At 37.9% G+C, this 15,366-nt stretch overlaps 1 protein-coding gene across 4 annotated transcripts in view; it reads left to right on the top strand.

The window, feature by feature from the left end:
* The first annotated feature begins 3,956 nt into the window (after window positions 1-3,956).
* LOC120525692 (serine/threonine-protein kinase MRCK alpha-like) overlaps window positions 3,957-15,366 on the top strand; it is a 429,465-nt gene continuing 418,055 nt past the window's right edge. For all 4 annotated transcript variants that reach the window (XM_039748213.1, XM_039748214.1, XM_039748215.1 and 1 more), the window contains exon 1: window positions 3,957-4,934. In XM_039748213.1, coding sequence (XP_039604147.1) covers window positions 4,757-4,934 — 178 coding nt within the window. In that variant the 5' untranslated portion in view covers window positions 3,957-4,756. The remainder of the gene's footprint in view (window positions 4,935-15,366) is intronic.

Genomic DNA, 15,366 nt, shown 5'->3' with positions numbered 1-15,366 from the left:
TGGGGGAGGTAAATGTCAACATTATACAATGTTATTGACTGTTATACCTGCCTTGCACTCTTCACCTAGCTTTTTTTATCACTCTTTAAATAATATTGTTTTTATCAGTATGCTGCTGCTGGAGTATGTGAATTTCCCCTTGGGGATTAAAAAAGTATCTATCTATCTATTGGTGGTACCTCATGGTTGGAGGCATACTTGCTAGAAACAGAGGACAAGAAATCATGAACTATGATACAAATAACTCAAAGGGTGTATTTTAGTGTGGTAGGGGTCTGAAACCCTGAGTGTCAGTTACTCAAGGGCAATGTTGCCCTACAACAGAGGATACTATTGCTGAACAGCCTGCAATACGATGACAGGGCCATGGCAAAGATGTCTTACAATTAGACAACCTTCTGCTACAAGCAGGAAATGGGCAGTCGCAACCTATGAAATTTGCCAACAGCTTAAATGGGGGGAAATGTTGAAGGGGCAGAAAATATAAATGGATATTTAACCTCCAGGGACCTGACATCATGGTTTCCTATGGCAACCACATCAAGATGTCAAAGAGAGTTGATAAGACAAATTTATGGAAAATAAAGGCTTATGCTTTGATCTTGCTTTGATATTATGACGACCAAGATGGCTAGCCCTGAGGGAAGAGTTCAAAGTAAAAAGATGTCTTCATGTCTTATATAAATGCAAATCACATTTTGAGTAGGGCTGGTTCAAAGTGAGCACTATATTCAGGTGTTGGGTGAATCCCAACATTCTTCCTATGTACTCCCCTACTGGAATGAAATAAACCCTTCCTGTGCCCGGGAAAAAGCAGATGACTTATAGCTACTGGTGTAAGTAAGACATGACTAACTAAAGACAACCTTTTTTCAGATCAATGATGTACAACAAACTCATTTTTATGTCTGTGTGGGTTTTGTGCTTATGTGTATGTTTGTGATATAGAATGCTTATGGACTGACATCATTCAATGCAGCCTTGCACTAACAAATAAAACAAAAGAAATGGAAAGAATTTTTTCAGTTTACGTTGCCTGGCAGGAGAATGATCTAGAACTAGAAATAAATGAGTCAGCCTTACATCACCACCCAAGACCCAGAATGCTGTCTGTTTACGGGAGAAAGTGGTGCAATGTCTTCCATGACCATCTTGGGGAAGACAAAATTTCTTTAACTTTTGTTAAAGCTACTCTAAAGCTACTTTAAACATTATATCTAGCATCTTCAAATATGTGGTTGTTGAGGCTCAAAGGAAACTGAAAGGGTATTAATATTAATTTAAATACCCATTTAATGTCATTACAGTTTGTGGAAGCTGATGCCTAACTTGGCAGCAGTGAAAAATTTAGGAACCTGCATTTGTACCAATTCTTTGCATATAATTATATATTTAAACCAGTTTAATCCAATTCAGGATTGTGAAAGGCAGGAGCCAATCCTGGCAGCAGGAAAAAACAACCCTAACAGAGCATCAGTCTATCACTAGTTTAATTCATATGCCACCACACAAACCCAATTTAGAATTGTCAGTTGACCTAACATATGTTAGATAACATAACATACCATTCTCAAACCCCTGGATACTGGATAAACAAGGAGGCAGTGCTACCATGTCACCCCCATGCAGTATAAATTAAAATAAAAAGCATGAGAATTGCTTGGAAAAAAATACTGAGTAATAAATTAACAGAAAGTTAATTGGTCTACCTCACAATTCCAGAAATTGGAGGATTACTTTGGGTGATCCAATTTATTCTTTGCATCCAAAAAACTAGATGGTGAGATACTGACTAAATGTATTGTGCATCAATCCAACCCTTCAGCTAACTAGAGTTGTTAGCCTTGATGTCTCACACTTCACCATTGTATAGGCTGGTCCAGTCACTGTCTGTCTGTCTGTATATGTGTTTTTTTTATTTAGGTGCTCCATGTTTTTCTCCCAAAATCCTAAGAAGTGTGAGCTATGATTACTAATGATCCCATACTGTTCCAATTAGAGTAAGAGTATGCACATAAGTGGATGCTGTTAAAGACAGATAACTCCATCTAAGGTTGGCTTCTACCTCCTGATAGGTGTTGGCCTTTGTATATCTGAAGTGTGTACAGAAACTGGAAGGAATGATGAAGGTTTAAACCATGACCAGGCGTTTGCTTGGGAATTATCCTAACCTGCTTGTCCATATCAAGATATTTTGGGCAGCTAACCAAAACTTTACAGTAATAATTCCACTTGTCTCCAATATCACTTACAGTGGTCAGCTTTGACATGGATTCACATTTTACTTTACAATTATGCATACAGCATATTTATAAAGTTGAGCTCCGCAATTTTCAAGGTAATCAGAGACTGGTTAGAAGTCATTAATTGGTTAAAAACAAAAATTAGAATGGTGAGTTTGGGTACTGTACATACTATAAAAAGATGTTTTTTGTCATCAAGTGCTTATTGAAAATAAACAATAAACAACACCAGCATGCAAGAAAGTGAAACGTGTAAATAAAGGATTCATGACATTTATGTTATCTCCTATTTTACATTACTGTATTTCATGTATAAGAATTACAAAAAGTGGAGGACAGCATAGTGGTTCCATGGTTAGCATTGCTGCCTCACAGTCCCATGAAGCTAGTGTCCAGTTAGCATTTTTGCCCTGTTTGTAAGTGGGACTTTTTCCTGGTTCTCCATTTTGAGTATCAATTCCAGACCTGACTGGTTGAGAAGGAGCACAGGGCCTCACAATTATCTTCATATATATAGGTGTTAACCTGCTGACTAGGCAAAAATCACTGACCTTAGCTACAGGAAGCCAATCTAAAAAGAGAAGTGACATGTGCCTACAACTTAGCCGCTGCTTTTTGAATCATCTGGAGCATTTTGATGATACATATACTGTAGGTATTCTTGCCAGCAGAAAGCTGCAGTTGTCCAGTTGTGACAAGACAATAGCCTGGAATAGGTGTTGTGCTGCATACTCGGTCAGATACCCTCTGCTCTTGTGGATATTGTATATAGTGAATCTGCAAGGTAAAGAGACTGTAGTAATATGGTCCCTGATGGACAGCTTGTCATCCATTACCACCCAAGGTTGTGTACAGACTCTGCAGTGTTGGTAATAATGACTGGAAAAACAAGAAAATCTGTCATTGCTAGTTTGAGCTGAAGATGGTGTTCCTTCAATCAGGCTTCAATATCAGTGAGGCACACAGAGACTCTAGCTAATACCGTGTGATCCTCTGTAGGAAGTGACAGGCACAGTTGTGTATGATCAGCATTGCACTGGCAGGAATAATCATGGAACTGGATGAGAGGGTCTAGTAAGATAGTCAATAGAGAAAAGATGTGAGGCCCCATCACTGTTTCTTAGGGCACCCCTGTATATGTCTGGTGAAACCCTGATATCCCTCCACACAATGACACATGGAAGGATCTGCCCAAGATGTAGGATTCACACCACCTAAAGACAGTATATGTAATGCCAAGGTCGGGGGGGAAGTGGGGCTCAAAGAGGATCAAAGAAAGAGGAGAGATCTAGCAGAATGAAAACTGGCATTTTGGTAGCTCTAGCCTACCGTAATGTGTAGAATGCAAAATCGAGGAATGCTAGTAATGGCACCCATTATGGATCTTTACTTTATATAACTCCTTTATCGCATTTCCCGTTGCACGTACAGTAGCACATATTTTTAAAGAAATACCTTTAAGACACAGGTACGTCGGAGAGGGGGTTAAATCCTACAGGTCACGCCGCTCCTCATTAGATCTCAGGGTGCCTATCTGACACCCTATCATCCCCTGTAGATAGCGTAACAAGAGTCAGATTAACTTCCAATTTGGGCAAGGCAACGCCGCGCAAGTGCACTTTTCCCGATCGCTCCATCATCTCTCTCCCCCGCCCCCTCGCTGCCCTGTCCGCGCATCCCTCCAGTCCCCCAGTATCCCTGCAGCCCCTGGTGTAGCAGCTGCTGCTCCCGGCCGCCATGTTGATCTCAGCTTTGCCCGCAGCAACCCTTCGTGAGACAGCAGCAGCAGCAGCAGCACCAGCAGAGCGAGCGGCGGTGGCTTCCAGAGGGCACAAGGAGAGGAGGATGCGGAGCAGCTGGCGAATGAGCCCAGGGGCACAGTAGGACTGGCCGAGGGAGCACGACGGAAGGAGACGGCATGCGCAGCCGTTATTAGCGTCGGGAAGCAGAGGAAATAAAAGATGGAATGAGAGGGGGGCTCTTTTCTGTCCAGTGCACTTAACCAAGGAGTGGCTTCACTTTTTTATGTGTTTTTCAATGTTAAATTGAAGATTTTGCCACGGATGCGGTTTTCGAACAGATGAGGAGAGGTTATGCGCTTGTGTTCTTCACTGAACGGTAAAATCGGAAGGATTACAGACAAGCATGGATGGGCTGCCAGTTTAAAGGGATCGGGCTCGTGAGTCGGAAGAGAAACGAAGCTCCATGAGAAGGGGAATAACGCTTTTCGGAATGTCGCTCGGCATTTGGGCTGCTGGGGAGTTTTCGCCGTCCACAGAGGGGACGCACACATGACGGAATAGTCGCCGTATTCGCTCGTTCAAATTGCATTTTATTTCCCCCATCCACCGACCTCCGCATTTTGGACTGCATGACAGGAAGGTTCACACGAACGCCAGCTAGCGAATAGCGGTTGTTGGTTTGTCATTTTTTTATTGTTATTTTTTTTTAACAACGAATCTACTTTTATCATTGTCGTTTTAAATCCTGCCTCGCCCCGCGATACCCTCATAATGTCGGGCGAGGTTCGCTTGAAGAAGCTGGAGCAGCTGATTCTGGATGGCCCGGCGCAATCTAATGGCCAGTGCCTCAGCGTGGAGACTCTGCTGGATGTCCTCATTTGTCTCTACGATGAATGCAGCGGCTCCCCTCTCAGGAGAGAGAAAAATGTGCTCGAATTTTTGGACTGGGGTGAGTTTGCATATCGCCGATTGTGTGCTTTCGTGAGGTATCGTTGCCGGGTTTCCTTGAACACCATGATGTGTTGCCTTAAGTTAACTGGCCATATGGCACGGGGATGTCGCTGTCAGTCAATCATGAGCCGGATCGCTGTCTTAACTTATTTGTGGCGATCTCAAGGGAAATATGGTAGGGGGTTGGGGGTTATGGGGTTCTCCGATCAAAGTCTGAGAAGTCGTCAGATGCTTTGGCTCGATGCATTCAAAGAAGCTGATGGTGGATCCTCTGGCCTTTTTATGTGCGGTAAACCTTCAGTCTACTGATCAGTCTGCGCAATAATAAAAGTAGGACTGCTCTACTTTTAGACGAACAGCTGAAGGTTTGCTGAGGACACGCAATCAGATGTCGCCCAACACTGTTCGACCCCTTTATATGCCGTAGACATTAATCAACCCCTCGTGGGTGTGTGTATTTAAAATATTACATCCTTGTGACAAATACCTCAAAGTGATGACAGATGGTCAGCGTGACGTTATCGATTATCTGTTTCTTAATGGGCTCCTGGTGTAAATAATATCTATCTGAGCTTATCTATGGAATATCGTACCCCAGTTCTACTGATTGTTGGGTTGAACAAACATTTTTTTCCTCTTTTCAGCCCATCCATCAAGTCCTGCAGAACTGTGTTAATTTAGGTTTCCATTGTTAAGCAGATATATTTTTTTGCCCTACATTATTATATTTTTTGATGTTCTTTATTGACCTTGGGTATTTCTACTAACAGTTTTAAGTTCTTCCTTAAATATTTATTTCAGTAGCAGGATACTAGTAATAATGCACCTTAAAGTCACATACTATTATGTAATAAGACCTTAACAAAGGCCTCTTTTGGTCTTAGTACTTATAAAAGTGTTAAGTTATTAATCTGTGCAAGGTGGCATATTAAGAGCTTGTTATATGTTGGTAAAATTACTTGTGAATGTGAGTGCTTCATTTGAACTTATTAAGCTTTAATTAAGGATTTGCAAGCCTTATCCTGAAGTATGAGATGCTGAGAGACATAAGCCACCAAAGTGGTCATTTTGTTCAGCCTCATTGCATAAGCCCTTTATTAGATTCTTTATAATTGCTAGTAAGACCAAATGAAAAATGTCTTGTTACATAAACATATGTGATTAATGGATGCATTAGATATATAGTGCCTAATCTAAAATGTTACCTGCTGTTCTGCTGTAAATATTGTAATTTTTAATTATTCAGTTATGATGTTTAGCTTGTATTCACCTCATAAAGATGTCAGCCAGTTATTAGTAGCAAATAATATTTACACATTTCCAGCATCAATTCATACATTTTCTAGAGTTGGTTATTCCAGTTATTATTTGGGGAGAGTTTCTTGGGCAAAAGATAAAAAACAATTACAGGGCATTGGGTGATTTTCACGAATCGATTGCAAGGCAGAATTGCACATATACTCTGGTTAGACTTACTAGTCAGTCTAATTTGAGATGTGGGAAGAAGCTGAAGTAGCATGAGAATAATCCATACAGACCTAAGGCAGGGGGTGTGCATAACTTTGCCATTTTAAATATCAAAACTACTTCAAGAGTATTTATGACATCATGTTTTTCCTGTTAAACTTTCATGTCTCTGGCGTATGCAGTTTTGATTCATTGTTGCGATTGGAGCCTGGAGTTTGAGAACTATGTGTAGATCAGTAAACAGTAGCTCCTGTACCAACTGTTTTGAATCTTCTCTGCATGGATATTTTAATTTGAAGTACAGAAGGATCACTATAAGTTGACTTTCTTAACTTTTCTCTAAGAACTGCTTGTGTGACTGTATTTTGTTTTTGAGTTTTGCAAGGTGAATTAGTAATTGCTCTGCATAGCTGCTTTTTGGATATGTTGAAGAACTCTAAGTTAGTAGGGTTGTAGAACAACAACTGACAAGTTAAATTTACACAGTCATTCAAAAACACGTTTAGTTACAAGTTGAGTGGAAGAAACTGCAATTTCACAATTGGTAGTCAAAAGAACAGCATTGTCAAGAGACGGATATGAGCAAAGGTTAAAGAGAGGCTCATTATAGGCAAGGTGGGGATGTGGAATAGTTGGCTCACTCTTTGACAGTGAGCCCTGTTTGTTTATTTTGTTGCTTCTTGGCCATTCTGTGTAAATCTTTTGTTCTACATTTGTCCGTGAATGAGAAGTGGGTAGAGCTATTAAAAAAAGAAAAAAAAAAAAGAAATGATGCTGTCTTAGAGTGACCTCTTGTGTGGTCTGGACGTTTGTTTGTCTTTCTCTTGATATGAGCCAACTTTCTGCTTGAACTGTTCAGTTTACTTAATAAAAAGTCCAGTGTGGTCCATGAGGTTTTAGGGATGTTGTTCTGGCAGAGGCCACATTTAAAATGAATTGTTGCCACTAATTATGTACAATGTGAGAGTATTTGATTTGTAAAGGTAAAAATTGAAATTTAACTGATAAAACACATCATTAGTGGTTTGTCAGAAAAGAATAATGTGGCTATAAATGTTCATGAACCAAAAATACTTTACAGTTAATTTTTGGGGGTCAGTTTTTGTTTACCTTAAATGTGGTACATGTATAAGTATCTTTAACTCTTTGAGGGCTGAATATTTTTTTCCAATACACATAGTTTCTGAAAAGCAATGGTTTCACACAGAAATCAACATAAAACATCTGTTGCTGCATGCAGTGGCTGCCAGTTTGCCAGGAATGGGTGGCAGGCTTGCTGCCAGGCTGTCTTCGCATGGCTGGGGCAGCAGCAGTAGCAGCAGTCACAGTGCATTGTAATCTAGTTTCTGTGTCTTATTGTTAAATGGCAGTCCTCCTGGTGAACATTGCTGTAGGGTTGTCAGTGCCACGATTATTTGGGGACCAGTCAGCTGAAGCTGGAACTTCACATTCGTTTTTGATCGCTTGTATCGAAATTGGAGTCCGGCAAGTCATAGTCCAGTTCAGAGATAATAGGCAAAACTTCATCTATGGAGTATTTTGCTTTACGCCTTCAGTTTGATCTCTCACCATTATGTCAGTGCCATTTTTGCTCTTTTTTGTGCCTTACTACTCACATGAGAGCAGGAAATCTCATCAAACCAATAAAGCTAACTTTCCTTCTACCAATTAAAACATAACGGTTGGTTTTGTCAAACTTTACAGTTGATTACCGTCGTCAGTTCCTCCTTTTGACAAAAGTCGACATCAGCCCAGAAAGAGTTAAATAGACAATAATAAATGAATAATTGCAGAGTTTTAGATATATTTTGGTGTCTTTTATCCTCAAAAGGCAGAGACAGAGAAAAGAAACATTTTAATTAACAGGTGTAAGAGAAGATGTTCTTATTTTTTGCTGTTTGTTTCTACTTGGTATACTAGAGGAAATCTGAAATTGTTATTTGTGGAAATTTGAAGCTTTAAATCTTGATGAGTCTATCAGCATTAATTAACTTTTGTTCATCTTGGCTTTGGCACATTGTGGATAATGTTTAGCCATTTGGGAATAGTATATTTAGTATGGGTTTGCTGTTGTCTTGTGTAATCGTACATATTTCACCATCTTGTAGTGTTTTTTAATTAATGTCTGTTTCTGACAGTACTCTCACTTTTTTATTAAATACTGTACTTTTAACATCACCAAATAGAAATGTAGCTCACTGCTTGGTTCCCTTTGGCTTTGAGAACATCTGTTCAACTATGCTTGTACAGTACAGGGTAGATTAGTTCTGTATTGGTGTTTTGCTAAAGTAAAAATATACACAAGTACAATTTCCCAAGTGCATTGAAATATAGGTAGCAGGTGTCTTAATCCTTGATTTGATAATTTTTTTTTTTTTAATGTAAAACTGTTCGTTAAGTCAAATTTATTTCCCTATATACTGGTTTTTGCTGAAGATAATAAAAAATAAAAATATTAATAAAACATTAAGCATACAACTTTTATGTACATAAACACAAATGTTTTAGGAGAACCCATGCAGACATGGGGAGAGATTTCACATAGCCAACAATCTAGCATGTTTTAAATCAACTTTAACAGTAATGCTCTAGTTTAGACTATAAAATTAATTATGGTATCACAAGATTTGAATGGTTGGCAACAAAAGAGAGAAAGAAAAAGCTCATATTAACATTTCTGGATAAAACTGACTTTTGGGGATATACAGTCTCTTGAAATAAGCAAAGTCTATGCATCTTACTATAACACACAACACATATTGGTGTCCATACTGGCCATTTAAATATACAATGGTCTGATGTTTTGTCTGTCACCATTATTTAAGTGGTTCAGTAACAGATGATAGCAATGACTGTAACAACATGCCATTCTCAAACCCACTTAATCCAGTTGAGGGTTGCTGGAGGCTGGAGTTTATCATGTAGTATTAGGCGTAAGACAGGAAGGACCTATATATCGCATTCAAGTCCATTGCTCACTTACTGTTTGAGAGCATTAGTTAACATGCTAATTTTTTTTTTATGTGGGAGAAAAAACCCCATAGATATAAGGGGGGATTTGCAAAATTTAAAGTAGCTGTACCCAGGATGCTGAATCTGTTAAGCCCAAGCCATAACCACTGTACCAGCATGCTGCTATCATTTAAAAACCATCAGCAGTGTTTTAGAATTCATTACAGGTGGAGTCCCATTGTAATAAAACTAATGGGACCATAAAAATATTTTGTTATAACGGATATGAGGAAAATACATACACAGTACTGTTGTGTCTGGGGTTGCTGGCGATTCGCCATCATTAACGGCAGTGGTCCAAGGACAGCTCTGTTGCTCTGTAGGCGCGATTCTGAATGCTTTCACCATGTCATTTTTTTCATTCTGGAATCAATTTTTTCCAGGATTGTTAATTTCTCTTTAAGCATAAACCAATGCTGTTTCTCACTTTTTTTGTTCATTGCAAAGAAAACTTTGAGAAATGCTGTGAAACTCGCATCAGCACAGTATCCGGACATGACACAAGTACCCATGTGTACACTTGGTGGAGCACTGACTGTGTATGATGTTGCGCCTACACTCTCACTGAGCCTTGCCGAGACTGGAAATTTCACAACAGACTTGTTTGGTCTAAAAAGAAAGAGACAACCTGTTGCAGGTTTCCTGAGACTCGGCAATAAGTATTTTTTACATTGTGTTATAATCTTCAGGGGCAATTTTTGAGCAAAAAAAATGTTTTTGTACTGAAATTTACAATTTAAAATGAAATCCATTTAACGTGGTGTTGTATGAATGTTTATCTGGGTGAACAAAAAGTAAAAATTGTTATTCTGAAAATTTCGTTACTTTGGTATTCCCTATATCGGGATTTGACCTGTAGTAAGTTTGTTCTTTTTACTAACCACTTAAATGGTTCAGCATTACAGCCATGTTTCTAGTCTTTCTGACAAATACGGAAAATGCAAAAGAACTTTCTTACAAGCTGAAATTATTCTTAGCTAATAATGATACTTGACTCTGATGCACTGGCGTGGTGAACTCTGCATACGCTTGTAGCAAGATATGCTTTATTACTTGAAGGTAACAGATTTATAAGTCTCCTTTAACATATCAGTAAATAGAGAGCAATAACTTGTTTCTGTTTCATGCGTCTAAATTTTAGTACTTTTAAAATGGCAAGAATGGTAATACAAAAGACAGTAACATGTGCCCTATGGATTAGATTTATAAAAGGCAAAACACTTGTATGTTAACTTGCTGTGTCAGTGGGGGGTGTCTGCATAAGAATTACGTGATTCCGAGTAGACATCAGATTGGTAATCAAGGATAAAATTAAGACAGGGTTGAGTTTGCTGGACCATCTGTCTGACTAAGTGCTATAATTTGCAGTTTTAAAATGTGGTAAGTTGCAAGGTAAGCAGTGACTTGAGCATGTGATGCAAGAGAGAGCATTTTAACTTGTTCTTGTAGCTTGTATTTGGTAGTCTTTCAATCTCAAGTGCTTGAATATGTTACCCATTGTCAATATGGTGTGAACTGCTCATGAAGTCTGTAGAAGCAATGAGACATCTGGGTCATCTTGTATTTATATTATTTTGCAGAACCTTTGGCTTTTGCATTGTCATCTTCATTTTACATGGCTTTGACCTTTAGAGAGGGATGAGGTTTTGTGTCAGTTTAGCATTTATTGATCAGTTCTTCCAGTTTACTTCATGGATTGACAATACTGTACTTTCTCAGCTTGTATGTAAGTGAGTACTGTGATGTACTGGTGTCTTGTTGAGGACTGTTTGATGTGGACGAGATCATTAACTTCTGCAAAAATAGTTCATATTCAGCAATTAAAACTAAATTTTAATTATTGAAAAGGAAATGTGTATTAATTTGTGTTTTATTAACTATGGCTTTTTATTTTAAAACAGTTTATCAGAACTCTGTAGAACAGTTTAATTTTTTCTTTTATTTAAATAATTTTTTTCTATTTCCATTTTTCTATTAACCTTAAATTTATTGCGGTGACAAAAAATAGCTTAGAGTTTTCATTTTCAAGCAAAGTTCATTCTTTGTGGGTATTAAGTGTTTCTGTATTTGTGTGCTGATATTACCTATTTAATAGTTTTGAAATGCCTCGGAGAGTGGTGACATGATGTATGCTGGTCAGACATGCAAAAAAGTATTTTACATTGCATACTGTCTGTGTGACATTGAACTTTAATTGGAGATTTACCCTTTTAACAATAGATATGATTATTATTGTTTCTGATTTTATTTTTTATTTGTAAGTTAATAAATGTATTTAGAGCAAGGTTGTTGCTCAGTGGGATGCATTTGGGAGCGTTACATATGATTTGCATAAACATTTTAGCTGTTAAAATATTAAAAAACAAATACACAGGCATTTCTCTTATTTATGTTTTTTATATCTTCTTTCTTGGTTTTACCATACTGCACTTTCCACGTGTGCCTATTCAGTAAAATATTTTTTATGATTTAGAATTCCTGCCTGTGTGCTGGCTTCTTACAGTTGTCTACAGGAAACAGCAGTTATAGATAATGGCTAGATGGCTTTTGGGCTGGTGGGGCACATTCCGGTTCTATTATGCATTATACATTGCATGGTTTCAAGGCTAATCCAACCCCAGGCAGTTCTTCTTTTCTTATTTCCAGCATGCAGAGAGGATGCTTCTAATGGTAATTTTGTTTGGACATAACCAGTAGAGATTGGTTATTATAAAGTCAGTATGCCTGTGCAAGTTAACATAGTCTGTCAAAAATATTCTTTTAAATATGTTTGTTAATTTATAGAAATAAACAGCAAATATAAACAAGAATTGTAAATGCAGAAACACATCAGTAATATACATCTTGGAAGCTGTGGTTATGTTAATGTTGTCTAGGGTATTAAAAAAAACATTTCATGAAGCCCTCTGAAATGTCTTTTCTATTACACTTTTAGAAAGGCATTTTCACCAAAAATCTTTTTTGTATACCCTTTCTTGTATCGTAATGAAATTTATTTTATCTTGTAGCGTTATTGTAGAATAAACGTTTGAAATATGGTACTTCTTTTAGGCTCACACTGTATAAGCATTCTTGTTGTTTCGGTACTGGTTTAAGCTGGCTCATAAAATTGATGGATTTGTGAAGGAATTATGTTTTCAGTAGATGACCAAGACTAAAGCAAATTAACCATTTAAGGAAATCTTGACAGTTTTGTTATGAATATCTGTTTCTGAGGGCCCTCAGGGATATACATTCTTAAAACTTGAAGAGAATGGCCTTCTTTTATATTAATGCAACCTAGGGCTTTCATCGCTTCCTTTTGGTGACATCTGTTGTTGTCACATCTGTTGTAGAACCCTGATGTCGGCATCCTCCAAACTTTAGATGCTAGAATCATATTGAACGCACATTAAAGCAAAATTAAGTGGAGACTGGCTATGTAACTGCTTCTGGAGCAGTCTGATCAAACTTGTTCTCTGGTGAAAAACTTGATTTGAAAATTGTACTGTTGTACTGTAATTTATTGTGCCAGTTCTGCAATTTACTGCATTGTTCCTATTTGTTACTGAATCAAGTGGAAATAGCAACAAATGCTTTTCATTGTACTGTAATCAAAAGCAAATTGAATATTTTTGCTCTTCTTGACTACTCTGCCAACCTACTGACTTTACTGCTTGTGGGGTATTTTCTGTAATATCTTTCATTTTAATAGTGCTTTTTTGTGCCAGCCCTCTACATAAACTATTCCATATAAAATAAAATTACTTGTCTGTTGTGGGGAAGACATTGTAAAATCGTTTCCATAGGTGCTCATTTTTGCAAAGAGAACTAACCTCTAGATAGCTTAGTGCTCATACATTATGGGTGTGGTTCCAGTTGTAAGATTTAAGAGTAAACCCTAGGGTGCAACACTGTACAAAGCTGTGTTCTTGGTAAAAAAGACGGTTGATGTTATCCATAGTGAGTATACACTAGCTTATTTACTGTCAATTGTTTGAAAATTATATCACAATATAAATTTTTTTGCCAATAATATCCAGGCGTGTTTGTCAGTGTCATTCATTTTTGCCATGTGAAAAGATGATTTATGATGCATATTTTGTGGCAGTTCAGTTATTTGGCATAATTAACAACTGCTTGTTTTTATAATTGTGTCGACTGTTGAGTATTATGTGCCAGACATTGATTAAACAAAGAATAACTATTTTTTTAAAAAGTTGGTCAGCTGTGTACCTCACTGGCATGTTAAGAGAAACTTCGTCCATTTCATAAAATGGCTGCTTCTGGCTATATTGAATCTATTTACATTTTGAGAAATCATTTTGAGACCTGACAAAATATTACTGCAAAAGCAGGCAGTTAAGTCATCCCATATGAAATGTTTCATGTGATGATTTGGCTGTGCTGGTTATTCATGTATCAGAGCAGGAATCTGCCTCATGATACTGTATCCAAGTTTGGTTATTTTGAGCTCAAAGCTATTGAATCTTTTTATGAAACCTGAATATAATTGATGTGCACAACATGTATGGTAACTGTAAAATAAAGCTGCTCGATGGAAAAGAAACCCTGCCTTTTGCAGACATATCCAGTCTTATGATCATCTAAAGCAGTGAAATTATTTTCCCAGAAGACCAACTCTACTTTGAGCAAGCGTGATTCTCAAAAGCTCCTCATTAAACTTCCCTAATTTGCCATCACTGAAATTTATTATAGCTTACATATTGATAATCATAGAATAACATGTGCCATGTTGCATAACTTTTTGATAGCTCTGCTAGCTTTCAGTCCTTATGTATTGTATGTGGAGAATGTATTTTAAGGTGAATCTATCTTCATCAAATTTTTGCAATGGACTCTTTTACACTGAATGTATACTGTAATTGTTGATGCTTCTTTGAAAGTGTGTCTTTAGTTGTATCACTTTAAAGCTTTTACTTTCTTAACTGTACACTTGGAGATTTTATAAATACACTGAAATTAACCACATATTGTTTATTAGATTAATGCATCTGATTGTAATTTACCTGTATGTTTTGTTACGGGAAAATGGTTCCAGGGATATGAACATAAGTAGGCAAAGAATCAGAGAGAAGAGGTCCAATACTTCTATTTTATTTACTTAATCAACTATAATAATCAAACACATATAATGCAGACATACAAAACAAAACAATACTTACAGACATACAAAAAGACATAGAGCCATCATCCCAGACCAGTAGACTGAGGGGGCCCGCTTGTCAGTCTTGTCAAAGGACCAACTCATTTTGCCTTTCATTTACCGGGCGGTGCGCTGTCCCCACGGTTGAGCCTCCAAAGAAACTGAGGGCGAACCTTCCCTTATATACTAATTGAGCGCCCTTGCCCAAAGCGCTTACGTGTAAGCAGTGTATACAGAAGTGATTAGTTTCAGCACACACACCTTTCCACGGGACGCGGTGTTGTTTTGCACTTGGTCCTGATGATGACGACACCTGGTACCAGGAGGCACACAAAAATAAGAATTGCGTAGTGAAGCCCCTTGAAGTGAAAAACAAGTCAGCATGACCCTCTGGCCATATTCCCAGTACTTTTCCTTCTTGAAGCTGGTTTTTGCGCTGAGCGACCAACGCCCATCTGCTCTCTTGATCCCCCCCCTCTCTTTAGAAAAATCCTTCCATTACACTGTAACAATATAATGGTCCACAGAATGGTCAAACTATTCCAAATACCATAATTTGCTTTAGCGTTGTTACTCTCACTGCACCTTCTTCTTCTCCTGTCAGCTGCTCCCGTTAGGGGATGCCACATCAGATCATCTTTTTCCATATTACTCTCACTGCACCACTTGGAATATTTATATCACTGTATCTGAGTGTGAATCACAGCTGTACAGCAGCTGATCGGAAAGAGAATTATCGGTATACAGCATCAAGCACACGCTGCCTCAGCCATGCTGTCTGTTGAACTGCTCTCATATGGCAAAC

The sequence above is a fragment of the Polypterus senegalus genome, chromosome 3, assembly GCF_016835505.1.
Source record: "Polypterus senegalus isolate Bchr_013 chromosome 3, ASM1683550v1, whole genome shotgun sequence".
NCBI classification, from domain to species: domain Eukaryota; kingdom Metazoa; phylum Chordata; class Cladistia; order Polypteriformes; family Polypteridae; genus Polypterus; species Polypterus senegalus.
This window is presented reverse-complemented; position numbering and strand designations above follow the sequence as displayed.